A 25641-nucleotide genomic window follows, 5' to 3' on the forward strand; every position below is an offset into this window, starting at 1 on the left:
GATGATGTGTGAGGCTAACTCCAGGACTGTCCCCGACCCTGGATCCCTTTTAAAACAGGCCTCCCTTTGTTTAAATGAAGGGACAGATCTGCTGCTGTGAATTCTGGGAATGGTGGTCCACCGCCTGCACCACTTGCATGAGCCTTTTTAACACCTAAAATGACCATGAGAATCAAATATGTCTGAATGCACCTTTAATTCAAGTCAGTTCCGTCTGATTTCAGCAAGATGAGTAACAGAAAAACAGAAATGATGAATCATTTCCATAGTATGGCAAACTTTTATACCAGATTCACTTCTTGATGTCCAAAGAATTTGATTCTGAGTTTCCCCCATTAAAGTCAGATTTATTCTGCTACACCACAGATGGACTGAATGCTAAAACAGAAAAGTAATATCATTCTGGCATCTGTCAGAACTTTAATAGATGTTATAATATAGGACTGACTCCCACTGTTAGTTTTTAAGCTTATAGTTCATTTAATAAAATGACAAGTTACTCAATAAATTATGTTTTTATATTTTTCTAGCTTTTAGGAAAGGTGTTTAGGCATTTAGTCAGCCCACTATTGTTTGCTGTATTAGTATTTCTGTGACCGACCTCAGGCTGTTTTGAAGAAAGCTGTGGACACTCATTAATTAGGATTACTTACACCAGCTGGATTGACATAACGGCACCAGTCGAGCCCGACTTGGTCTTTGGGAAATGGATAAAGCCAGGATGACCCAATCATGCTAGGAAAAAAATAGAACTTTATTGATCTCACAATGGAGAAATTAACTATCTGCATTTGACCCATTCCTAAAGTCAGGTGAGGCAGAGCCTGACTTTAGCTTTTATTCTGAATTTCTAAATTCTACTATTGTAAAACAGCCCTGTGGTCTCTATAAGCCTGCCTCACCATCAGATTCTGGATGATGATGATTAACAGTGATTTTAAGGCTGCAATGCTTCGGATACCAACTATCTGGGCATCTGGACCAGAACATCAGGGGAAGATGGTGCTCCCTGTGGATCCCCTTATCTGAGTGAGTTACAGTCTACAAATGTATTCCTCATGTTTTGGCAATTTTCTTTTATAAAGAAAAATAACTGTTTGTTGTTGTTTTTACTGTTTTTTTCATGGTGAGGGGAACCACTTTTTACAAACCATTTATTAATATGTTAAATGTACACCTGTCTGCTAATTGTCCATACTATTTATATATAACTAAATGGTTAATTGTATCCGTAAAATGCCTTGAGATGACATGTGTTGTGGCACTATATAAATAAACGTAATGGAAAACTTAAAAGTATTTATAAAGCAATATTAAAAAAAAAGAAGAAAATTAAGCTGGTGCGACCAACTGGATCCCTGGGACAGTTGCAACATGTCATAAATCCATTATTTTTCACAAATCAAGTTTTCTGAGAATTTGTATTGTTTCTAAAACTATATTTAAAAAACAAACTATAACTTTTTGCTCTCATTAAAGTGCACATACACAGACCTCTCATCTAAAACTATTCAATTTTAGATTGTTTTCAAATACTACTTTTATTCAACATCTTAAAATTAAGAAGGAAAACCCAACTTAAGACATAACACAAAAGCTATTTTTGAAACAACAGTTTTTTCTTTTTTAGATTAAAAAGAACAGACAACTTAAATATGTATTTAACTTTAATTTAATATACTATATATTTTTTATGGAAATCCAAATTATAATAATCTGAAAACACATGTTGCTAAACACACCATGCTTTAAGTTTAAAGGGAAGTATTGGCCTAGTGGTTATGGCATGGAGCTTGGAATCCTGAGGTTCTGAGTTTGAGCCCCACTCCCACAGCCATCAACTCTGGCTCTCTGAGCAAGACCCTTATCCCCCGATTGCTCCCAGGATGCCCTACGATGGCAGCCCACTGCTCCACAAGGGGATGGGTTAAATGCAAATGTAAATTTCTGCAATGTGAGATCAATAAAGTTAAATTTTTTATTATTCTAACCATGTTAGTTTGAAGTAAACTAAACAATGACTCAATCGAACTAAGCTGCAAATAATTAACATAAACTGTACAGGATGTCAGAAATAAACCACATTAAAAAAATAACTTTCACACCTCAGAAACCTTCTCTTTTTCAATAAATTTAGAGGATGAGCTTTAATGCATCTTCTGTCCTGCTATCAGAGGTTTTCAGAGCCATGAAATCATCAGCTGAAATGTTCGAAAGACTTTTGAAGACATAGTGATCAACTGCAAATGATTACCTTATGCTGAGTTCATACGGTCTGGCCCTCAGAGCTTATTATGGGCTTATGTTTAATTGTTATGTTGTTTTTTGACAGATGATCTTATCCAAAGCAAATTACAATTTATATAATAGGTGACAGAGTGGGGCTGCTCAGTGGAGCAGTGGGTAGCACTGCTGCCTTGCAGCAAGAAGGTTCGATTTGTGGCCCGGGGTCTTTCTGCATGGAGTTTGCATGTTCTCCCTGAGCATGCGTGGGTTCTCTCTGGGTACTCTGGCTTCCTCCCACAGTCCAAAAAACATGACTGTTAGGTTAATTGGCTGCATGAATGGTTGTGTGCATGAATGGTTGTTTGTCCTGTTTGTCTCTGTGTTGCCCTGCGATGGACTGGCGACCTGTCCAGGGTGTACCCCGCCTCTTGCCCATTGAAAGCTAGAGATAGGCACCAGCACCCCTCGTAAAGAAAATGGATGTCTGGTGACAGAGTAGAAACAGAGCGAACAGATTGCAGTAGAGGGTTGAGTTGTGTGGGGTAAGAAAGCTGTCACGGTCTGCAAGAGTTTTTTAAAGACATAGACATGCCTCTGTTCTGTAGTTCTGTGGGTTTACAGAGTTACATTTTAAGTGTTTTGATTCTCTTGAGTGGGCTGTAGGCTTTGCTAGCAAATCCTTGATGACTGGAGGGATTGAATCATGTAAAGAGATGGGAGCTGTTCAATGAAGTGCTTTGCTGTGCAATGAAACTTGAATTTGATGCAATAGACCAGAGGCTACCTGTGGGACCATCTGCAGAGCTTTCCAGGACATGGAAGCATAGATGTAGTTAAGGGTGGACATGACCATGGACTGCACCTGGAGCTCAGTGGTATTTTGTCTTTAGCACAGCCTTGCCTCCCAATGGTCGATTTTACACCTATGAGGTAATTTTATGCCATGTTGAGTCAACATGGAATTGCTTGCTTAAACTTTGTTGATGTTCGTATATATCTGTTGTTTACAAAGACATGTTTCTGGACTGAAATCAAATCCGTCACATTCAATGCTCCCTCTGCCACATTCCAGGTTACGTGTTCCTAATATGGAAACAAGTTCATCCAGTCTGCTCAAGAATTTATATTAGACAAAGAAGTAGGGATTTACAAGGAGCACTTTGCTTAAACATTCCCAAATGTTAATTGTGATTATCAGTCAGCAAAGGTTTATTGTGCAGACTTCAATCAGAGAGTCTTGTTTAAACTAGAAAATAAGATGTTATGAAGGATTTCTTCTTTGTTTCTTCCACTAACTGGATCTTCTAAATGAACACCATCTTAGAAACGTGTTCAGATATATTTTTTATTCTTATCGTGTGAAGTTTTACTATCTACCATATACGTTTCTGACAAAAGCATTTGTCAGAAAATCTGTGGGGAAAAAAATACTTTACAAAATATTTATAAAATGTTCCACATTAAAACCAAAAATTTCTAAGTCTTTTATCTGGATTTTTATGAATATGAAGTCATGCATAACTGAAACCTCTGAGGTCTTCAGAGAACAGCTGGATTAAATTGCACACAGGTTGACTCTGGGTTGTCTCATGGGTCAGTGAATAGAGAAGACTAAACAATTGTGCATTCTTTGAAAGCGGAGTACAATTTTCCTTCTCAACAATACAACGCTTTGTTTACTTCGTTTAGTATAAATCCCAAACTTTGAATCTGAGGTTGCAAAATGTGAAGTGGAAAGAGTATTGCATAGGGCACTGAACATCTGTAGGTCAAACAAATGTCTTAAACTTAATATTTTTGTAACACCGTCATCTTTTACGACAGTCAATGCAATTTTCTGGTCTCTGAAATGTATTCCTACAACTCAAACAACTTTCTTCTGTTAAGATTACATTTTGGTCTTTCATTTAAGAATGATGCAAACATCTGTTGCTGCTCTTTTGGAGCTTTTCGTCATTCTTTGTGATGCTATTAAATAAAAATTGGGGGTAACAGCAGGGTGTCTGTATTTACTTTGGGCCAGGACTGAGTCATCATGGTTTCTTTACCAAAGAAGGAGATGAGTGAGGCTGGAAGTGAAGAGGGACTTATGTGTCAAGTGAGAAAATTACTCAATTTTCTTAAATAGTTGTAAACAGCTGAAGATCTGCTAAGATAAATCATGTAGAAGGTGAATATTCCTTCAGAGCAGAGCTGTGACTGTTGAGCCTTGTTGCTCTCATCTATGCAGAAACATTTCTGACCACTTTTCTCCAGTTTCCGTTTGTGCAAAGCCAATGAGAACCAACTAAGAGCGCCTGTAGATTCCTGGTTGAGATCATTGTTTATTAGTGTTTCTAGAGTTTTTTTCTTTTTTTCAGCTGCGCTCTCTGCTTGTCTTAAAGCTGCGCAGTTTGCGCTCATTGGAATCATCTCCAACAAAGCAAACAGAGGCGTCGCTGCTGGCGCACACTGACAGGCGCTCCTTCTCTGCATAGGTGAGTAAAACCCGCACATACATATCTGGCATATGGTTAACAAGCTGGTATTTAGTCCATTTTAAAGGATTTTCACGAATATGTTAAACAGGGATGTTCATAAGGATGTTTTTGGGGCATTTAAGGACAAGCCAAGCGCCACTGTTTTCATATTAGAAAGCACATCCGAGTTGATTTACCTGAGGTTCAATCTTTACTTTGTTAAAAGTACTAAGGTATATTTTCTTTTAATTTTCAGTGACTCGATGCGCGTATTTTACGCACAACGTCCTCTAGGGCGCATTTTAAAAAACATATCCTAGTTTAAACAGAAGTAACTCTAGGATATTTTAAATGTGACCAGATGCACAGCACCAATAATGTCAGGAGGTTTGGCACAACAAAAAACAATAAAACACTTTTAGGAGAGTTATTGTTGCTATCATGGATAAGGTGGGTCCTAAATGTAAGTCTGATAAAACAATTACCTTAATAACGTCAACAAAAAAACAACAACATTCCACTTCATATACTTTTTTTTTTCAAAACTACTTAATTATTTCAAGTTAGGTTAAAAAACAACAGATTTAATTTTTTAAAAGAGACCCAGAAATGCTGAGTCCCTATATGATTTTAAGATACTTTAACTCGCCCTATTTGTTATTTTAGCTTTTGATTCTGGTGTAAGTTTACTGTTTTGAAGCTAATTAAACTTTGTCCAATCTTTCAATATATTAAACATCTATCACTGACTCACCAGGATTTCCATGCAATTTATGTCTGAGGCCATTGCCCTTCCTTTGTTCTTGAGGAAAAAATAATAAATTAAAGATGTGATACTGATCTTTGTTGTCAGTTTTATTAGGTTTTCTAGGTATTTTCTTGTTCGAATATAGCAGGGAAGTATAGCTGCATGTAACACAAGAGATAATGTAATTAAACAGGTACGTTGAGCTTTATTAAAAAATTAAAGTTAGCAGGATTTTAGTAAAGAATTGCTTATTAGCTAGTGTTTTGAAAAACTCTTCTTTCCAGAAGCCATCTCTGGGTGGGACTTAAAAGGTTGAAACAGAAATTAATAGCTACAGAGTTCTGTTAGATCCCATAAGTGGTAATTAAACTTGCATCATCATGGAACTGTTTTATTACTATTTATAAAGCTACTTAACACTTACATAATTAAAGTTAAATGATCTTAAATTGGAGGAATTTAAGATCAGCCCCCATCCCCTTGGGGAGCAGTGGGCTGCCATTGTGCAGCACCAGGGGAACAGTTATGGGTTAAGGGTTTTGCTCAGGAACCCAGAGTGCAGGCTGTGGGGATGGAATTGGGTATTTGCAACCTTCTCATAGCACAAACACACGGCTCTAACCACTAGGCCAACACTCCCCCATTACCTATGAGTCATTTAAACAGAAAAGAGTTCCTAACCTTTAGACAACCAGGGCTTTGTCTGCACATAGAAAGCATCAGAGCAAACAACAGCTTGGCAATCAATATTGTATGTTGAGACATAAAAGATGATTAAGAAATGTAGCCAAAGGTGATGCATCCTCCAGGATCCCCATGCATAGGAAAAATGTGTTGGACTGGGAGCAACAGTATCAGATAATGACATAATTAGAAATCACATTGGTTATTCACTGAAAAATGTATCTCTAAATATAAGAAGACCTAGTCAGGCAGCTCATTAGCAGTGGATGTAAGTCAAACAAAAAAGTTGTCAAAACAGTAAGAAAACAAGATCATTTTGCATCATTAAGTTCAGGGATATAGCTTTTCATGGTTTTATAATCAAAACACTATAAATCTATCAATGGACTGCCTCTTATCCATTGAAGAGTGGCCAATTAACCATTGGAAGAATAAGATTACATAGTGAGAGCCCATGCATTTACAGGGAGAACATGCAGGAAATACCTCAGAATCGGGACTCAAATCCAGGATCTTCTTGCTTAAAGGGAACGCTAATGATTGTCCAATTGTGCAAGTAACCTTCATTTAAATAGTTTTTAAACACATATGGCAAAGTTTGTTACGGTTCCTTTTTAGGAGAAATACATTAAGGAAACATTTGCTATTTAAAAAAAAAAAGAACAAAAAGCAGAAAAAAATAAAAGGTTCCAAAGGAAAAAGTGGATAAATAGTATGATTTTCTGGAATGATGTTTTGGGGAGCAGAACATCTTTATCTGAACTATTTGGACACTGAAACAGAGAACATGTTTCATTTAAATTTAATACAGAAGTTAAAGAAATGAACCTCCTCCCAATTAAAATAGATGGAAAAGGCTTTATTGTTTGGGAGAGCCTGACTGTAACTGGAGCTAGGCAGTTCACCTTCACAGGATCCACTATGAAGTCTACTGTGCATCAGGGAGCGTCTAAAGAGACCATCTGAAAAATAACGAAACCTTACCCTGTATGACAATAGCTAAACAGACACCAGTAAAGACAAGGAAAGGCCTAGGAAGACACTTTGTAGAGTGTCAAGCATCTCACAGCTGCAAGTGATGAGTGGGGCAAACTCGCTGCAAAGATTAGTTTAAAAATTAAAATCCAGTTATTTCAAGAAAAAGTGTGATTTTCAATTAGTTGATTTCTTGCCATGCTTTCCTTAGACCAATGGCGGATACTGGTAAGTTACAAAGTTGTTTCCAGAAGACGGTAAAACTATTAAGGGTGTCCTGACATTTTTATCAGAAAGAAAAAAATTTGAACAAAATTGGATTGAGTATCAATATCTGAATATTTCCTAATAACATACAAACATTTTCCAGTCTGACTTCAGTAGTTATGTCCTTGAGCAGCCTCTTTACCTGTCTGGTCTGCCCCAGGGCAGCTGTGGATAATACTGAGCCTACTACATGTGACTCAGCCATTAAGACATACGTCCTCTCCCTTTTTTGTCTGGGATGCTGCCAAACCAAGGAAATGATGTCATCTTGGGGAGCAGGAGCTTAAGGCTCCTTTTCTAGCTCACCCACTGTGCCCACATCTCCCCCAGTATGACCTCATCATCCCCTAACAACCACAAAGTCTTTATATGTGACTAAGTAAAGAATTAAATCCTACTTTAGCCAGGATAAGTTTTTAACGGTAGCTCTAACATCATTTCATTAACCTCTAAAGCAAACACAACTTTGGAGATAATGAATCCTTTTTGTTGATCAGGGGTCAACAAATCAGGATGTCTGGCAGACGGAGGTATTTCAGTGCCAGACGGACACTTTTGTGGAAGAGACAATCTAATCACTCTTTTTTTATTATTGCAAATGGAGCAGAGAGTGAGAAAGAGGGTGCGTCTCGGTGCTTTCCACTTTGATGAATGGTAAGCAACAGCGCTCTCAGCAGTTCTACGCTGCCTTAAACAGGCAGGGCTGCCTGTTTCTCTACATGGGCTTAGAGGTCTGTGGAGGATAAACTGCTGTCCCCTTCAAGAGAGCAAAACGTAAACCGAATTATGCAAGAGTGTTTGGTGAATTATAGAGCAATGTGAGAGTAGAAAAAGGTGCCAGGAAAAATATGAATGAATCAGAATCATAGTTTTGCTATTAGATAAACAGATGTAATATTTAACCAATATAAAATATTGATATTAGTGATATTACAAAGAAAGGAAGGTCAAGGTAACATGCACAACATTATAAAGTGTTAACTGCTGAATGAATGTCTTTCAATACTTAGAAATGAGGAATTACAACATTTAATGAATAAGGTTTTGCTGTATTTAATATTTTAACTGACCCTCGGCATGATGGTAGCGCCACCATGCTAGTCATACCTCACTCAAACCTCATCATGACTCCTCCCAACATTCGTCTTGTCATTGTGGCTAAACAGCTGAGATTTTGTTTGGTCCAACCATAGATCTATTCCTCTAGGAGGCATTTGGCTTCTCTCTCTATGAGCAGCTGCTCCCACCATGAAGGGAATTCAGGAGTTATTCTGCTGAATCTTATTGTCATATTAAAACTGCTGCTTGAGTGAATATCTGTCTCATGCTTCACCTCTGTCATTAAATGTTTATTGACTATGATATATAAATGCCAGATTTGAGCTTTGTCAGTTATCATAAGGAGATTAGAAATATCTTCCGCAAAAATGACATCTCACTTGATGGTTCCAGGTTCATGACATTTTCAGACATACTGGATTTTGAGAAGATGTCTCCAAATTTGCTTAAGGTGCTAATGCTTTACAAAAATGTGCCGTGGGCTTTATTTATTTGTTTGTTTACTCTGCTGCACCCCACAATGTAATGAATACCTGACTATGGGTATGCATTCCAAAAATGTATCAGATTGAGGTTGGATCAACCGCTTTAGTGTTTGTTTGGGAATGTACTGAGACCACCCATCTCCTATGGCTCATTGTGCTGATGTTGTGATATGCACACTAGTGTGATTGTTTGGTTGGATTGCACCAAGGGAAGAAACAAACCGGGGCTAGTTTTTAATGCACTTAACATCTCATTTATAGAGGTAAGAATGAAAAACTTAAATCTGCTCTGATTTTGTTCTTTTTCATCCATTTTCAAACTTTTATTGTTTTTTTCCGCCTCTAGTTTGTAGAAAAACCTCATGAGACGTAAACCAACTATACAAGCTGTTATTTTCCACATTAATTTAAGTGTAGTTCCCAGTATCAGCAAAAGGAACTGCCTCTTTCCTGTATTTCCTGAACCATAGTGTGGGCCCAATGAACACCAGCCTTATCTGAAAATGTCCAAATTGTTTCCAAGCACCAACCCCTTTGGTTGGAAGTTGTTTGTGTATTGATAGAGCTCTCCTCATGGCCTTTTGTTCAAACATATTTTCAACATCGGTATGTCTGAGTGTAGCAGCCAAATCCTGACCTTATGTCTGCGCTGTAACACGGCTCCCTGTGTGAGGAAGCATGTGGAGTGCTTTGGGTGTGCTGGTGAGTCACCATTTCCCCTGATGGAGATCATTTGGCTCAGGTCATCTGCCTGCTACCAGATTTGGAGGGCGACAGAGTCTCGTAAAAGTTCAGGGCAAAAGGTCATCTGTAGAAACAAGTTGCTGCCATGTAAACAACAATTTTGTTTCTGCAGTTTATAGACAAGGTTGGTGTTTCTTTCCCCATTTATGCCTCAATGATCCGATCTTAGCTTCAGAAAAAAATAAACTGTTCTTAAAAATAATGTGTTCTGTGTTGTAAACGTTCTTCCCCTTTGCATCTTGCATTTAAAAAAATTACAAAAATGTTACATATTATCCTGACGTATTTCATTTAAGATCAGTTAAACAGTTTTGTTAGTTTTTCTGGATTATTTTTGATTTGTTGCTGGTATATTAAAGGCAGTAGATGGAAAATAGGCCTCTTCTTGGCAGCCTTACTTCATGTTAGCTCAGTTGTCATAAAGTTAAATAAATTTTCCTCTGTTTCTCAACCTGAAATATAATATTTTTAAATTATAGCCAACATCAGAACATGAAGATAAGCAATAAATATTTCCCAGCATTTCATCTTAATATATCTTGCTATAAACCCAGAAATTGGACGCATATGATATGTTGGATTATTCTAGTCAACACTCTTTTTAATTCTAGAATTAAAAAGAAACATTCCAGAACAAAGTTTCAAACTAAAAGTATCACAATTTATTTTATGTATTTATACTAGGGGTGGGTATTGCCAAAGAAGTCACGATTTATTCGAATCACGATTCATAGGCCACGATGCGATTCTATCACTATGCATCACGATACTTGAATTATTGCGATGCATTGCAATATTTTCTCCTCCATGTTCTGTTTTTGAATGACTTGGCGCAGTATCTCGCGGCCGGAAATGCTTGTGACACAAGGCAGCGTGCGTCAACACATCCGCAGCGACATCTACTGGACTGGAAGTTGTATTACACTTGTTTTTGGCTGATGTTCGCCAAACATTCATGCAATTTTATTTATTCATTTTTTAAAATTAATAATCGATACTTGGCGTCAAGAATCGATGCAGTATATCACGAAAATTAAGCGGAAATGTGCTTATTTTAAGACATTTTTACTTATTTCTGGATGATTTTTGCAGTGTGAAAGTATACATTCCTCTTCAGCTTTTTAAAGTTTTGTCAAATTGGAACCAGAACCTTCAATTTATTTATTTTGTTTTTAGGGTTTTGAATCCATACATTATTGTGGATCACAAAGAGCTGGAAGGAAATGATACCATCTTTTGTTGTGTTACTCACTACCATCTTTTGAGTAGAGGTTTCAACTCCAGTCCTTAAGGATCAACACTGTGCAGTTTCTTACACCATATTTGGTTTCTTCGCCAGAATCAAAGATCCAGGTAATAATCAGGACAAAGAAATGTAGCTGCATGCCTCCAAAAACCAATCAGCCTCTTGATTTGGGTTTGTTGGACCAGGATCTTGTTGGCCCAGTGGGCATTGACCCACAAGACCCGCGATAAAAAGAGTTTAATTTGAAGAAGCAGGTTGAGCTCAACTCAGCCAGATTAAAAACATGACAAACAAAACCTTTTCAAAATTAAGCAATAAATAATGTGCAGGAGAAATTATCTCCTCAGGAGGTATGTGTTGGCTGGTTTGGTTTTGGTGGATTCAGAGTAATTGGGGGACAGATCCTAAAAAAAGGACAAATGTAATGTAGTGTCCTGTGGTAATGGAGCAAATCAAATCAATAACTACAAGCAGATGTAAAACGCCACATCAGATACACAAATGCACCAATGTTTTGGCTTTTTCTTTCTTTTGTATATTTTTTTCTTGAAATTAACAATTTGGTAAAAGTACTTACATCTTTTTACATTTTGTCTTGTTACAAAAACAAGAATGAATGTACTTTAAGGCTATTGTGTGACATAACAGAATTAAGTAAAGCATAACTAAGAGTTGAAGAAAGATGATTTTCAAACATTTTTTTAAAGAGTAAAATGTAGCAGTGGCAGCATTATGCTGTGGGGATGCTCTTCTATAGCACAGACAGAAAATTTAAAGCTGGTGGAAGCCAATCTCAGCTAATTATTAGTTAGTGCCAGTTTTTATGTATTTACATGTTATTGTATTTCCAGTTTTTCTGTGAAGGCCTCGGAGGTTTGCTAAAGACATGGCAAGAAGAACTATAAATTGACTCTAGAGGAGCTGCTGTGTTAGAAAAAAGCTTTAAATTTAGGGCTTTATGAACCCAATTTAAAGTTAAAGACAAGCTGATGTAAGAAGTTCCTCAGGTCAGGTTAGACCAAAATAAAACTTACTTGTCAAAATGGAAAACATCTTGTCTGGTGTTAAGATGGCCCATTCTGACCTCTTCATCCAAACACTGACACATGGTGGAAAACATGATGCTGTGGAATGATGCTCTTTGGCAAAACAGAAAAGGCAAAAATGATTTATGGATAAAAAAAGATGAAAAGGGAAAATAAAAGACCTAAATCAAACCCATTATCTTAACAGGGCTTAAAATGGATGCTAAAAGATGTTCCCCACCCAATCTAAACAAGTTCAAGTATTTTCCCAAAAAAATTGGGAAATATCCTGCATAGTCCTGCTTCACTGGTCCACTCTGCTCAGTGTCAGCTTGTCTTCTCTGTCACTCATCCTTTAGGAGTTGATTTAACATTTGTTCATGTTCTAAACTGTCCAACAAAACATCTCATCCCAGGGCAGAGGGAGTATCTGTTATCCACAGTGGAGTAAACCTTTAGTTCACATTTTCTCTTTATATAATATCTGATGTCAGTGTTATGGAATCCAAAATATATCCCCTAATCTATCCTCCCTCTACCCAGCTATATTCTATAATCCATATCCTAAAAAGGACAGGAGAGATGAAGGTTGGATTTGGATGAGGGGTCAGTGGTGGTCTGGGTCACAGAGGGGTATAAACAGGCCGCCATAGTACACTGATGCTCACGGTTTCTTGGTCTGACTCTCTGTGGATGCTACAACTCCATTTTTCTTTTTTTTTATCTCTTTTTTTCCCTGATTGGAACCAAGCATGACTTTCTACAGACATTCAGGTAAAAATTAATCTAAAAAAGCAGATTGATGAGTTTAAAAATGTACCACTTACTTCACAATAAAAAAAAACCGGGACTCTTGTTTGTTTTGGCGTGCTCTCATCATCAGAGCTTCAAAAGTTGAGTGTTTTTTTTTTTATTAAGCAGAAGCGTATTCCAAAAAATGTCAAAGAAAAATTAGAAGGAATGTGTTTTCCCCAAGAAACAGAGTTCGCATTTTGGAAAGTCTTTTTTTCTTCATTTTTTTAATAGTTATCAGATCAACAATAATCAAATTTATCATTTTCATTCCTGCAAAGATTCATCTTATTTTTAGTTTTGCAAATTCTAATAAAAAAATTGAACATTTACATTAACATTTATCCTTGTTTGGCTGATTAGAAAACTGATGTGCTCCACTCAGATGACTTGTGTAAAAGGTTTTAATGATAAAACATAACACTTCCTGTTCTTCGGAAGGAAAAAAATGAATCAGGTGCTGAATAACTTCACATTTACGCAATATGTTTCACTTTAGCCTTATGCAGAAGCTGGTTTTTACTCATTATGTAAGATGTAGTTTCATTTCTACAACACAAACCTTACTAATAATATAAAACCATGTTAAAATCAGCAGGCTAATCCATTATTGTCCATAAACTGGAATATCATTTTTCTGCCTTTTCTCATATAGTTTGTAAACTGCTATGACACTGATTATTTCGTGACTGATAAAATTAATGGTCTAACTATTGATTTTAATGCATTGTGGTGTTTACCATTACTTTTTGCTTGCCTTGTCTTTTGATAAGAATTAAAAACTACTCATCATTCCCTAAAAAGATTAAGAACTAACTTACAAAGGAATCTTAGGAAAGTAAATTATACAGTATCTACATATTTTTCTGATTCTTATTTTATTGTTCTTTACATCTAAGGATTTTGTAGCTCTTGGGAAACTTTTACTTGTATTTTTGTATGCTATTGTTATTTTTTCTGCTGTTTTGGCAGTATCTATAAAGTATGATTCTTAATTAGATATTAAAAAAACAACAACAACCACCTGCTAGCTTGTAAATACATTCAACATGTTGAGTAATGTAGCATTGCTTGCTTAAAACAAATAAAAATATATTCTGCACGTCGTTTCCCTGTAAGCTCAGCAATAGACAACAAATCAATCTAAAACAAGGTATTTTGTACAGAGAATCTTTTTATTATTATCTTTCTGTGTTCAGAAAAAAAAAATAGTTTGCTATTGTAACCACCTAAATATTTATCAAACATCTATCAAAGTTCATAACAGGCTTCAGCATGTTATCTGTAACAATAGCTACATCGTTATCCTCTTTTTTTAATTTGCTTCAAATAAAAGCGTTTGCCAAATGCCTAAAAATCTGTATGACATTTCATTTAAAAGCAACAAATTATAGAAACAATCACATAAATCCAGAATTTATAATTTTACTTTTATCTATATGACAAAATAAGTATTTTAAGAACATGAAAGAATGTTATTGGTCTATCAGTGCATTAGCTGGTACTTTAATGGACCTATTGGAATTAAACCTATGCTTTAACGTGCAAATAGGGATGATCATGAGTTTCTTATTAGCTCACCACTACTAACTCTATCATAGAGTCAGTAGTTCTTTTTTTCTTTTTAAGCATTAAAAACTAAAGCAGGAAAATTGGCTCTGGCTGGATAGTCCTCTATAAATCAGAATCAGCTAAAAGAGCTTGATTGATACAACTTTAGTGTCAAGTTGTGAGTATCAATGGGATGGCCTCTATTTAATGTAAGATAACCCAGTCAAGGCATTAAAGGGATTGAAATGGATCTTATTTTACCGTAGTCATGAAAGATGCTCTCCATACGTCCAGATTTCTGTTAGAGGAATTTGAAATTATAGCGTAAAGATACCTTGATCTATTTTCTCTGGATGTCATGCTAATATCTGACTATCAGAATGCCACAGATGTTGTTTTTTGTGGAAAAATAGATTATAAGTCATGTTGTTGGTCAGATCATCTCTTAACTGAGGTGACCCTTTCCACTGTAGAGGACTTCTCTCCAAAGGGGACGCAATTTTTATAACCCCCTCCCTCCATAACTGAGGGTCAGTGCGTATAGACAGATGGCAGCTGGCACTCTGTTTGCAACAAAGATTAAAGTAAGGACCAACAATAGCTGCTTCTCCCCAACAGGCATCACTTTGTGGCCCTTTAGTTCTTTAAATAGATATTCTGATCCGCTCGGCTCACCAGAAGCCTGTGTCAGACAGGTTGTGTTATTTCTGGGTCCCCACTCCATCCCTTATCCCTGCAGCACAGCTGCACATTGCTGCCTGGCACCAGAACTTCCCATCCGTCCGTCCGCACACAACAGGGGTCAGACCGTGCTGTGGGAGGCTCAACACGCTCACTCATGGCTGTTTAATACATCCCACTTAAATAGCATCATTAATATTTGCTTCGTTCCCATGGTTACCCGGTCAAAATGTCATTCCACCCATTGTTTCCTGCTTAGTTCCTGTTGTTGTAGATCAGATCAAAACAACTGTGCTGCTGTGCAGGTAATGATCAGCTGATGGAAAGGGTGATGTAGATAGATATCCGGTTACATGAAACTACAGTTTCTGTGGTGAAAATCCAATCTGCTGATGAATACAGGCTAAGCTGAGTTTTTTACCCAAGCAGCTGAAGAGTTTAACTATGCAGGGTTCACATGAGGTTTGGGAAGAATGAGCCTTTTAAGATACAAGGGCTTTGCAGGGGAAGTCTGATAAAACCAGAGCGAGCAGCCATCTGTGTTACCTCACTCACACATCTCTCATCGGTTTGGTATGTTGCTGATTGAAAGAGCCTGAATTCTGACCGGATCTAGCATGTCTGTCGCAGAATTTGGAGAAAGATTTGCCCTTCATTTAGGCTATATTTCTCGTTTTCCTTTACAGTAAAGTTGTCTGATAAATTCATTTTGAGAGACAAAGAGTCACAAAGATTGCAGATAGACAGAATAAAATGTAAAGCCACATTATATATTTTTTTTCCTAAAATGTGTTTGCATTTCTACTTTTTAATGCTCCAAAATAGGGCCAGCTTCACTTGCAAGAAGGGAAAACATGTCTAGCCAAGCAAAAATCACATCAGATAAAGTTATTGTAAAAATAAATGTCTAAAATGTAACAGTCCATGTTAAAGATGGTTAATACAAGGGATGCACCTATCCGATTTTTTTATCGGTATCGGTCCAGATATAAGGGGAAAAAAATAGATCGGTATCGGTGACAATTGACTTGATATAGGGGCCGATCTATTCATTCTAACTCTATGCTATGCTCTGCCGTCATGCGGCAGCACAACAACACAACACGGCTATATTGTTTACAATGGAGCGAGCGAAAGGATCTGTGGTGTGGAGGTTTTTCACGCTCTCTCAGCCTACTAGTCCAATGGCTACGTGCAATATTTGTGGGAGAAATGTTCCGAGGGGCGGTGTTAAATCTTCAAACTATAACGCCACCAACTTATTGAAACACTTCCAGAAGTTTCATAACAAGGAAGATGCTGAGATTATCGGATTCGGCAAACAAAAAGGAAGCAGCTTACTTCTTTGGAAAGAAATGAAATTTTTTCCATGCAACAGTATAGAGTTAAAAAAAATCACAGAGATGATACTTGATAATGAAACTTTTTTAAAAATGCTGATCAAGTCAGAGGACTTTTGGTTTAATATTTTGTGCACAGTTGTTAAATAAATGAGTCATAACTTTTATATTTGGGTTGTTTCCACTTTTATTTATTTAAGAAAAGGGAAGTCAAAGCATATGCACAGAAGAATGATCCCCGTTTTTTTTTACACAATAAAACCATTTTTTAGGTAATGTGTCTGTTTTTGGTGCTGTTTTTGGTATCGGTATCGGCCGACTTTAAACTTCAAATATCTGTATCGTATCAGAGGTGAAAAAAGTGGATCGGTGCAGCCCTAGTTAATACTAATGAAGTTGATAGCTCACCTCTCAGTGAGTCAACCACAACCACAGATATAGTGAAAGGGTTTTTAATCAAAGCACATCCAAGTGTTAAAATGGCGGGTCAAAATCTAGATCTAAATCAAATACAGGATGTTTAGCAAAATCTGAAAGTTGCTTTTTATAAACGATCTTTCAGTCTGACTGAGCTAGAGTTGTTTTTGTTTTGTTTTTTCAGGGCTAGGAAAACTGACTTAAACCCTTTGTAGAAATCAGCCGAGAGAGAGAGAGTGCAAAGATCTTTTAATGGCAATTTAACTTGTCATTTTTTTGTTGTGAAATAACTGTGCCTTTCTCTTCTTAAAAATGATGCTTGACTTTGTGTTGGTTTATCGCATAAAATCCAAGCTTTTACAACCCCCACAGTCAAACATGGAAGTGGCACGATCATACTGTGGGGATATGGCATGTCATTTGGGAGAGGGTGGAGGTGTCAGCACTTTAAGGGAAAGATGGATAATGCTCAAAAAAGAAAATATAGCTGCAGAATCAGCTAGAGGCTGCACAAGACTGAACACTAGAACCATGGTTCACATTCTTGATGGTAAAAGCCACAGCAAGCCCTGCAGGAGAAAGGCTTAGATGAAAGCATGTTTGAACATTAGAGTGGCCTAGTTAAAGTCCAGAAATAGGCCATTCTGTGATTGTCTACTATATAACATCCTTAAAATTATTTGTTGACAAAAACTGTTGGAAACACTTTGGTTGTATTCCCGCTTCAAATTTGTTTCATTTTTTTTTTCTTCACACATGGAACCAAGGATAAAATGAAGCCTTTTTCCCTATTTCCTAAATGAGCCTTTAGCTTTTATCTGCTTTTTATTTTTAGGGAAACTCTGCCCCCATCTGGTGATTCAAAACAAACTAGATTTGTTTCCTTCACCATTTAGGTCCCAGGAGTTACCTCACCTCCACCATGACAGATCGCTTCGACTGTTACTACTGCCGGGATAACCTGCATGGGAAGAAGTATGTAAAGAAGGATGAGAAGCATGTTTGCACCAAGTGCTTTGACAAACTCTGTGCCAACACCTGCGCCGAGTGCCGGCGCCCGATTGGAGCTGATTCAAAGGTAAAGTTACCAAAACACAAACACAATTTAAACCAATTTTAAACACGTTGAGCTAAACACACTGATATGACTTTAATGGGTTTTTTTTTTTTTTTATAGATTTTACATGACAAGATAAAGTAGAACATATTCATGATGCATAATGAAAAGGACTTTTATCTTTTTCATTTTCTAAATGAGAAGCTATTTTTATTAAGTCCCCTATTAATGGGCTGGACAGGGGACAGTGTCCCTGTGGATATGTCCCTGGCCCCTGAACCAAATACATAATACTAAATAAATGTCCAGTTATGATATACACTGGCACAGAAACCATAAAAAAATTGAGGTTGTTTTTCTTACAGTTTCTTTTTAATAATGATTGAAAATTTAAGTTGCTCCACATTTAGCTTCAGTCAAATTCCAACTGGCTCAAGCTTTTAGCTGCTAAATCTTAGGTGACCTTGGATGCAAGTGGCTCTTCGGCTCACTTAATATTTCCTGCAATAACCCTTTATAGAGCATCAGTGAGGTCTAGAAGCACAATATTTATATATCAGCAATTCAGCAAAGCTACAGCTGTGTGGCTGTACATGTTATTTTGTCATTTGACCAAGTAGATGAGCCCTTGAATTATATATTACTGACTGTAAATGAAGCTCTAAAAAAGATAAGTTAAGAAAAAAAGGGTAAAGCTAAATGAAAAAGTTAAAAATCTAATTGAAAGGTTAAAAAGTTAATAAGCTGAGTTAAAAAAGTAAAAACTGTAAGTGGCTGTATCAGCATTAATGCTCTATGGTTACGCTGTAACAAAAAAATGTGTTTCATTCACTCTGTGTTTTTCATGGATCTCTTATAGAAACACTTTTGTTATTCTTCTCAATATATTAAGGCAATCGGGTGTTTCTTGTTATTATATTGACAGAAATTTTTGCCATAAAAATATATATATTGTTTTATATTACAAAAGTAAAAGGGCCAGTCCTAAAGCTAAAGCCTGGAAAACATTTTCAAATGTTAAAAATGAATGACCTACCTCCTATTCTTTGGTTTCAGGAGCTGCACCATAAGAACCGCTATTGGCATGAAGACTGTTTCCGCTGTGCCAAATGCTACACGCCGCTGGCAAATGAGCCTTTCAGCGCCCGAGATGATGGCAAGATCATGTGCGGCAAGTGTGGCGCCAGAGAGGACGGCAACCGCTGCCAGGGCTGCTACAAGGTGGTGATGCCAGGTGGGTTGGACGCCTCCTATAGTTACGACTGTTTTCTTGAACTCCACTAAGTTTATATTATGGTTATGCATTTTGCAAATTACCACTATTCACATTCTATGAGAGGGATTTGGGTGGGAAGTGCAGAAATAGAGTAGAGAAGGTTGGTGCTCAGAGGTATCAAAAGTATTAATGTTTATTACTCAAGTACAGTAGAATTATAAATCCTACTGTTTAATTAGAGTATCAACTTAAGCTTTTTAATCAAGTAAAACTATAAAAGTAGAATTTTCAAAACTATTAAAAGTAATGCAGGAAAACATGTTAAGGACAGATTATCTACGTCCCAACCCTATTAAAGGAACATTTTTCTACAATTCTGAATATCTTCTTTGTACTTCATTTTCTTAGTTTTATATCTAATGGCAACATTGCCAAATTTAACTTTGCATCATCTTGAATAACGATTCATTTATGTGGCAAACAACAGGTTGGTGCAGCACCAAGTTCAACCACAAAGAAATAAATTGTCTGAATGAACCAAATTATTTTTTAGATGGTTTACATTTTTTTTTAAAACACCGAGTCATAACAAAAATGAGCTTAAATTAAATTAAAGTAGTAGTAGTAGAAAGTAGAAATAATTGCAAAAAAATATAAAGAGTAGAAGTAAAAAGTTGTCTAAAAATAATTACGACAGTATAGATAGCCAACATTTCTACTTAAGTGAGGTGATCAAGGATTTGTGCTTTGTTATTAAAAAACCTCTGTCTTTGCTACAGTTTGAGATCCCATCTTTAAGGTTATCCCTGTTTTAGACAAGTGCTCAGTTGGTGATTTTACCAAAAATAACACCTTGGATTATCTTAAACATGTTATGGGCCTCTAGAAATCCCTCGATACCCACAGAGTGGTGAACAGAGGTGCTGATTAAATAGCAGACTCGTTCTGGACCATAAGGAGGTTTTTATTGAAAAGGCTGGCTGACCAGATTATTCATTATCCACTGTTGAAACCGGCTTTATTTTCTCACGTTCAAAAAGGCAGTTTAAAAGTCATTCTCACTGTCGTCATATTTTGCTTCCTAGGAGGCAGACTTTATTGTAATCCAAAGCTCTGTTGATCAGGTGTTTCTTCTAATTACTCTCTGATTTGTTTTAAATGAATAAATAATGGAAAATATCTTCTAAGGTTTTTATAAATTACTGTTGTGATAAATCCGTGAATTCAGTTAATCCCAATTTCTTTTTTTATAAAAAAACATAAATTGGGTATGAAGTGTGGGAAGTATTCTAGATGATCTAGATGATCAATTGAAGAGCTATGTATTTGTCATGTCTGTTGGATTCCATTCTACTGCTTAGAAATCATGACTTTCATATACTTTATACATGCTGCAGGATGCACACTGCATGATACAAGCTGCTGCCCCCCAAGCCTTTGTTTTCTACTTCTCAATGTTATTACAGGCCATGCTGTGTGCAGACATGTTCAAGTATAACTGCTAGTCACTAAATGCATGAAATGGTAGCTAAGATCCAAAGATAACTTTGAAACGCCATCCAGAAAGCCACTGTCGGGATGGAAAATGGAGGAAATTCTTTAAAAATTTGATAAAAATTCACTATATTTAAAAATTGTATTTTGTTTTTGTAGGGTCCCAGAACGTGGAGTATAAGAACAAAGTGTGGCATGAGGAATGCTTCACCTGCTTTGAGTGCAAGCAGCCAATCCGTACACAGAGTTTCCTTGCCAGGGGTGATGACATCTTCTGCGCTCCTTGCCATGACAAGAAGTTTGCCAAGAAATGCTATAAGTGCAAGCAGGTACAGGGAGCTACAGTGTTATGGTACATGCGTTGTCAGCTCAACATCTTTGTCAACATGCTCCTTTCCTTGTTTTATCAAGCCTATCACCTCTGGAGGGATCAGCTACCAGGACCATCCCTGGCACTCTGAGTGTTTTGTGTGCGAAACCTGCCGTAAACCATTGGCGGGAACTCGATTCACCGCTCACGAGGACCACGTTTATTGCGTGGACTGCTACAAGACCGACGTGGCTAAGAAATGCCACGGCTGCAAGAACCCAATCACAGGTAGGACCAATGTTAAATATGTGGTCTTATTATAAAGAAAAAGTAAAATAACACACTGGATTTTTATTAAATCTTAACAAGAGATGGTGTTTGTCTCTGGAGGTTTGCTGATCGACTTTACTGGAAATCAATAAAAGAAAATAGGTCTGGTTTGCGAGAAATAAAAAGAGATAAAACCGTCACTAGATCTTCTCATAACACTCCTCTTTTATGTTCTAAAAATAAAACCCATTTCTATATTTTGGACCATTTGATCTATTCTTAATACTAGAAAACACAAACCATCTGTAGCTTATTTTAATCCCAGCAAATTGGGCCATATTACACTGATGGTTTTGATCCAATATACCGTGCAACTTCATTTTTTCCCCCCCATCCAATACTGACGCATGGTCTTAGCATATTAGCCGATATCTGATCCGATACTACTGTTGTTGAATGAGCCTCATATATACCTTGCCATGTGAGTGAAGGGAATTCTTGAAAAAAACACTTAAAAAGGGAAAATAAATTAATACATTTAAATCATCACTAGCTGTTGTGTGCTCTGCATGGATATGTATCAGCATCGTAATAAAATTGAGGTCACTACTAGGGCTGCAACTAATGATTATTTTGCAAATGGACTACGCGTGGATTATTTTTTGTATTAATTGATTAATAATCAGATAATCAAAGCTTCCTTAAAAAAAGATTTTTTTTACTTAATTAAACGAGGTGAAACTAAAACTTGTCCACTTGAGTTCTGAAAAGATGAAAAAAATTATTTTTTTATCTTAAATGCTAAATGTTGATATATTTTTTCATTTTCATATAATTGCTGTTCTAAATGAGTTGCTCCGTCAGGTAAGGGGATATTTTAGTCTCCATAACTAAGTTAACGATAAACCGATTACTAAATTAGTTGATGATTATTTCAATAATAGATTAATCACAATTAAACTGATTAATTGTTGTCAGCCCTAACCACTACATCATTATATTTAATAATTGTATTTATGTGTGATATGAAAAAAAATAGAAATTAATGGATCACCATCATTATTCCGATATCCCATCCAGCTAATAAACTCTAAATTTTTATCTTAATAGGGAAACTCTTGGAAAATGAAGATGCTGAGGAACTTTATGCTGTAATAATTCAATGAATACAAGAACAGTACATTTTAGAGAGACAACAGAACCTACAGCAACACAATCTTCAAATTATGTGAACTATGACCCTTTTAGACCCGCTTGTCAATATTAGGAGTAGACAAACTGTCCTGTTTTATAGGTTGGTTCCATTTTGCATTTAAATAAGACCTAGGAACCATACTGTAGTATGGGAGTGTCTTATCCAGATTGGTTGTTTAGAAGTTTAGATCTTTGATAAGTGGAAATCAATCAATGAGGCATTTAAAGAGATAGTTCAGACTTTCTGACATGGAGTTCTCAATTGGGGAGGTTAATATTTTTCTGTATAATCAAGGTGATACCCACTGATGTCTTTGAATGTCTGTTCTGCAGGGTTTGGCCATGGCACCAACGTGGTGAACTATGAAGGATACTCCTGGCACGAGTACTGCTTCAGCTGCAAGAAATGCTCCCTCTCCCTCGCCAATAAGCGCTTCGTTATCAACGCGGAGCAGATTTACTGCCCCGACTGCGCTAAGAAGCTGTAAACAAATACGCAAAACATCTTTATTCATGAGGAAACCGCTTCAATTGTAGTTTATGACTAAAATGAATTATTTCTGAATAACATGCTAGTCTCAAGGTTTCTGCAAACTGCTTCTGCACTAGAGCTTCCTGGCAACCTGCATCTAGACTCCGTCTGCTACACGGCAACAGAATTTGTATGAGAGGGTTTAATTCTGATGTTTTTAAGATCATCTGTTGCTTTGTAAGAATGTCAGTGCCTTCTAGGAATCGTTCCTGGATGAAATGCTTTTATCCTGCCTGCTGTCTGAAAATACTTGCTTTGATTAATAATATTGCTGGATTTGAAATAAAAAAGCTGGATAATAAACCAGTTGTATTATTAAAAGTTGAAGTTTAAAGGAAATAAAAAACATTAAACCCCCTTTTTTTTGCCTTCAGTACAGGAAACAGAATCACAAGAAAGGAATATTTCCGCTTTAGACTTTATTGTTTTAACAGCCTGTATCATATCTGTTCTCTTTAGATAAATGTACAGTACAGGTTTTATTTGCAGATAGGGCGTTTATAGCAAATCGTTCAGAGAAATATTAATATTCACAGAGTCGCCCTGGTTGGGTGGACTGATTGTCGAGGCGGAGGTTGAAGACAACATCAACTGTAAGAATGCAATAAAAACAGTACATCTCAAACTAAGGCACCTTTCTATTCTATCAATGATAACATGGAGGACAGATCATTTAAAGTTGTAGTACTTAGATGCAGCAGGACCCAAAAAAAAAAACATTATTTGCAACTACAAAAATGATGAAAGGGAACAGGGTGGATTTGAATGAACAGCTAAAAAGAAACAGAAAAATATCACAGCTCTTCTAGCTCGTCTTACAGTGAAGCTACTCAGTAACAAGTCATCTCTGATAGGGCGTTGCGTTTGCTACAGGACTTTATAAAATAAAAGCTGAAAGCAAGCAGCTATTAGAAATATGGTAAGTCATGAAGGACGGTGTATGGATTATGTAACATTCATGGAGCTTGTTAATCAAAGCTCGAATAATTTAGGCCCACAGTCTGTTCATGTACAAAGAGATTCTTAGTTACTCAGCAGAGAACAAGGCAAAGAAAAAGGTGCCCAAAACCTCAGATTTGGATCATTAAAGCAAAGGAAGTATTAATGTTACATCACATTTCAAGAAAAAAAAAAGAGAAACAGGAATAGTTAGACAAAAGAAAAAAACAAGACATTTTTTTTGTTTGGTGAAGAAGCTCCCCTTTACTAGAGCAGGACAGCTGAAACCTGAGCTGATGTGCCGCATCATTTAACAGGATAGAAACGATGGGTTAAACATGCTGCCAAGGACCAAACCGGCTATAAAAACTACTGCACGTTTGCTTTAATTAGTTTTAAACAAACTGAAAACAAGGTGAACATATCAGTGAGTCAAATAGTGAACCTCTAGTTGGACCTTTTTCTTCACAGAGCCTCTTTGTCAGAGGATTTATTCTACTAACTTAAGCAAGCCAAGCTGAACCCAACCAGTCACAGCGCACCTTTCAAACCATCTTAAACCTAACAGTAACAAATAAGAACACCCTTATAAACCACACCCTGAGCCGCTCCTTCCTAAACATGGCGTCACTTGCCTAATACTGCTTATTTACAAAACAGAACACTTAAATACAAATATAAACAATCTGCCAATTTCTACACTAGAAAAAAGAGCTGAAATGCATTTTGTCAGGCGTAGCAGCTAATGAGAGGAGGTGAAACTGAGGCAGAGGGAAAAAAAACCCCAAGCACTCAGATTTTTACATTAATTAAAAGTGAACTACAAAGCTCACAACAAACATATCCTAAAGAGATACCTTGGATTGCTTGGAGTGATGTTCTGTGGATTTTCTCATCAGTAATAGCTCTGCCCGCTGCAGATAAGAGAATAACAGATATATTCACACAATTTTAAAAAATCCAAACTATCCCTTTATCAAGTTTGTTACATTGACAGTTTTTTTTTTTTAATGCAAAAATAAGAGTTTGAAACCAAAACCAGATTAATTACAGTGATGTTAGTAAACATTAGTTCTATTCACAGACAGCGACCATGAATGCTAAATAAACAGCACTGAACTGTGCCGAGTCAAAATCTTTCCCCTCTGTGGTTATGAAGCCCTCTAGTGGCCAGAAAACAAAACAAACGAAGGGAGTGAGAAAGCCGGTCCTCAAAAACAGACAAACCTCCATGTTGTAGAGCAGGACGCAGGTCACCAGGCTGTGAGCATGAGCCTTAAAACTGATACTCTTTTTAGCGCTTAGAAGAAAATTCCACATTGGGAGATAAAAGGTAAGGCCATACGTTGCTGTGTGCCACAAAAAGCAGCTGGTCAAGTAAATTTAGTTGAACCACATGAAATAAAAAGCATTCTGTCTGAACCCAGACAGATCTAGTGATGTATTAACATTTCTTTCAATAATAGTATATATTTCACATGGCCTGACTTAAATTGGTCACAAAATATTTTTCATACAAGAGAGAAAACAAGACTAAACGTGATAATAATTACAATGAAGCAAAAATTAATAAATTATAAGAATGCACCCCTAATAAAAAAGTTTCTGACACAAAATTGTAAAGAATTGAAAACAAAACGAATGAAGAGGAATATGAAACATTTCCCTGAAGTGTGTGAGTGACATTTTCATGTATATTTATAGATATATATATATATATAAACTTAATCCAATGTGTTTCTATTTTGTTTGGGGTGCAAATGCAGCACTTAGGGTAGTCTCTCTGTTTCATCTTGTGCGCCTCCTGCAGAAAGAGGTGAAGCTGTTTGGAACGGCTGGAAGATTCTTTTAGGGATGTCAGCTGGAAGGAAAAGCTGGAGTGCAACATGAAGAGGCTTCTCAGTGACAGCTACAGCATTACATTTCTGCA

General features: G+C 36.7%; 2 protein-coding genes across 3 annotated transcripts in view; one reads left to right on the forward strand and one right to left on the reverse strand.

The window, feature by feature from the left end:
* Positions 1-4575: 4575 nt before the first annotated feature.
* On the forward strand, positions 4576-23131 carry fhl1 (four and a half LIM domains 1). Of its 2 annotated transcripts, none has more exons than XM_015381958.1 (6): positions 4576-4703; positions 17596-17777; positions 18813-18990; positions 20626-20795; positions 20878-21064; positions 22574-23131. In XM_015381958.1, the coding sequence occupies exons 2-6, from the start codon at positions 17622-17624 to the stop codon at positions 22726-22728; spliced, it is 846 nt and encodes a 281-aa protein (XP_015237444.1). In that variant the 5' UTR covers positions 4576-4703; positions 17596-17621; the 3' UTR covers positions 22729-23131. The 2 variants fall into 2 exon arrangements, with proteins under 2 accessions (XP_015237444.1, XP_015237443.1); XM_015381957.1 differs by lacking the exon at positions 4576-4703 and adding an exon at positions 12483-12692 and having other exon boundaries at positions 22574-23130.
* A 28-nt stretch (positions 23132-23159) lies between these two features.
* The window catches only part of map7d3 (MAP7 domain containing 3), a 44024-nt gene continuing 41542 nt past the window's right edge, over positions 23160-25641 (reverse strand). The window contains 1 exon segment of the mRNA XM_015381956.1: positions 23160-25636. Coding sequence (XP_015237442.1) covers positions 25629-25636 — 8 coding nt within the window. The 3' untranslated portion in view covers positions 23160-25628.

The sequence above is a fragment of the Cyprinodon variegatus genome, unplaced genomic scaffold, assembly GCF_000732505.1.
Source record: "Cyprinodon variegatus isolate N-32 unplaced genomic scaffold, C_variegatus-1.0 Scaffold245, whole genome shotgun sequence".
NCBI classification, from domain to species: Eukaryota; Metazoa; Chordata; class Actinopteri; order Cyprinodontiformes; family Cyprinodontidae; genus Cyprinodon; species Cyprinodon variegatus.

Coding starts and splice junctions, on each gene's coding strand:
- fhl1 (XM_015381957.1), top strand. CDS start 12,671: ATGACTTTCTACAGACATTCAG. Junction 18,991..20,625: donor CTACAAGGTGGTGATGCCAG/GTGGGTTGGACG, acceptor TTGTTTTTGTAG/GGTCCCAGAACGTGGAGTAT. Junction 20,796..20,877: donor AATGCTATAAGTGCAAGCAG/GTACAGGGAGCT, acceptor TGTTTTATCAAG/CCTATCACCTCTGGAGGGAT.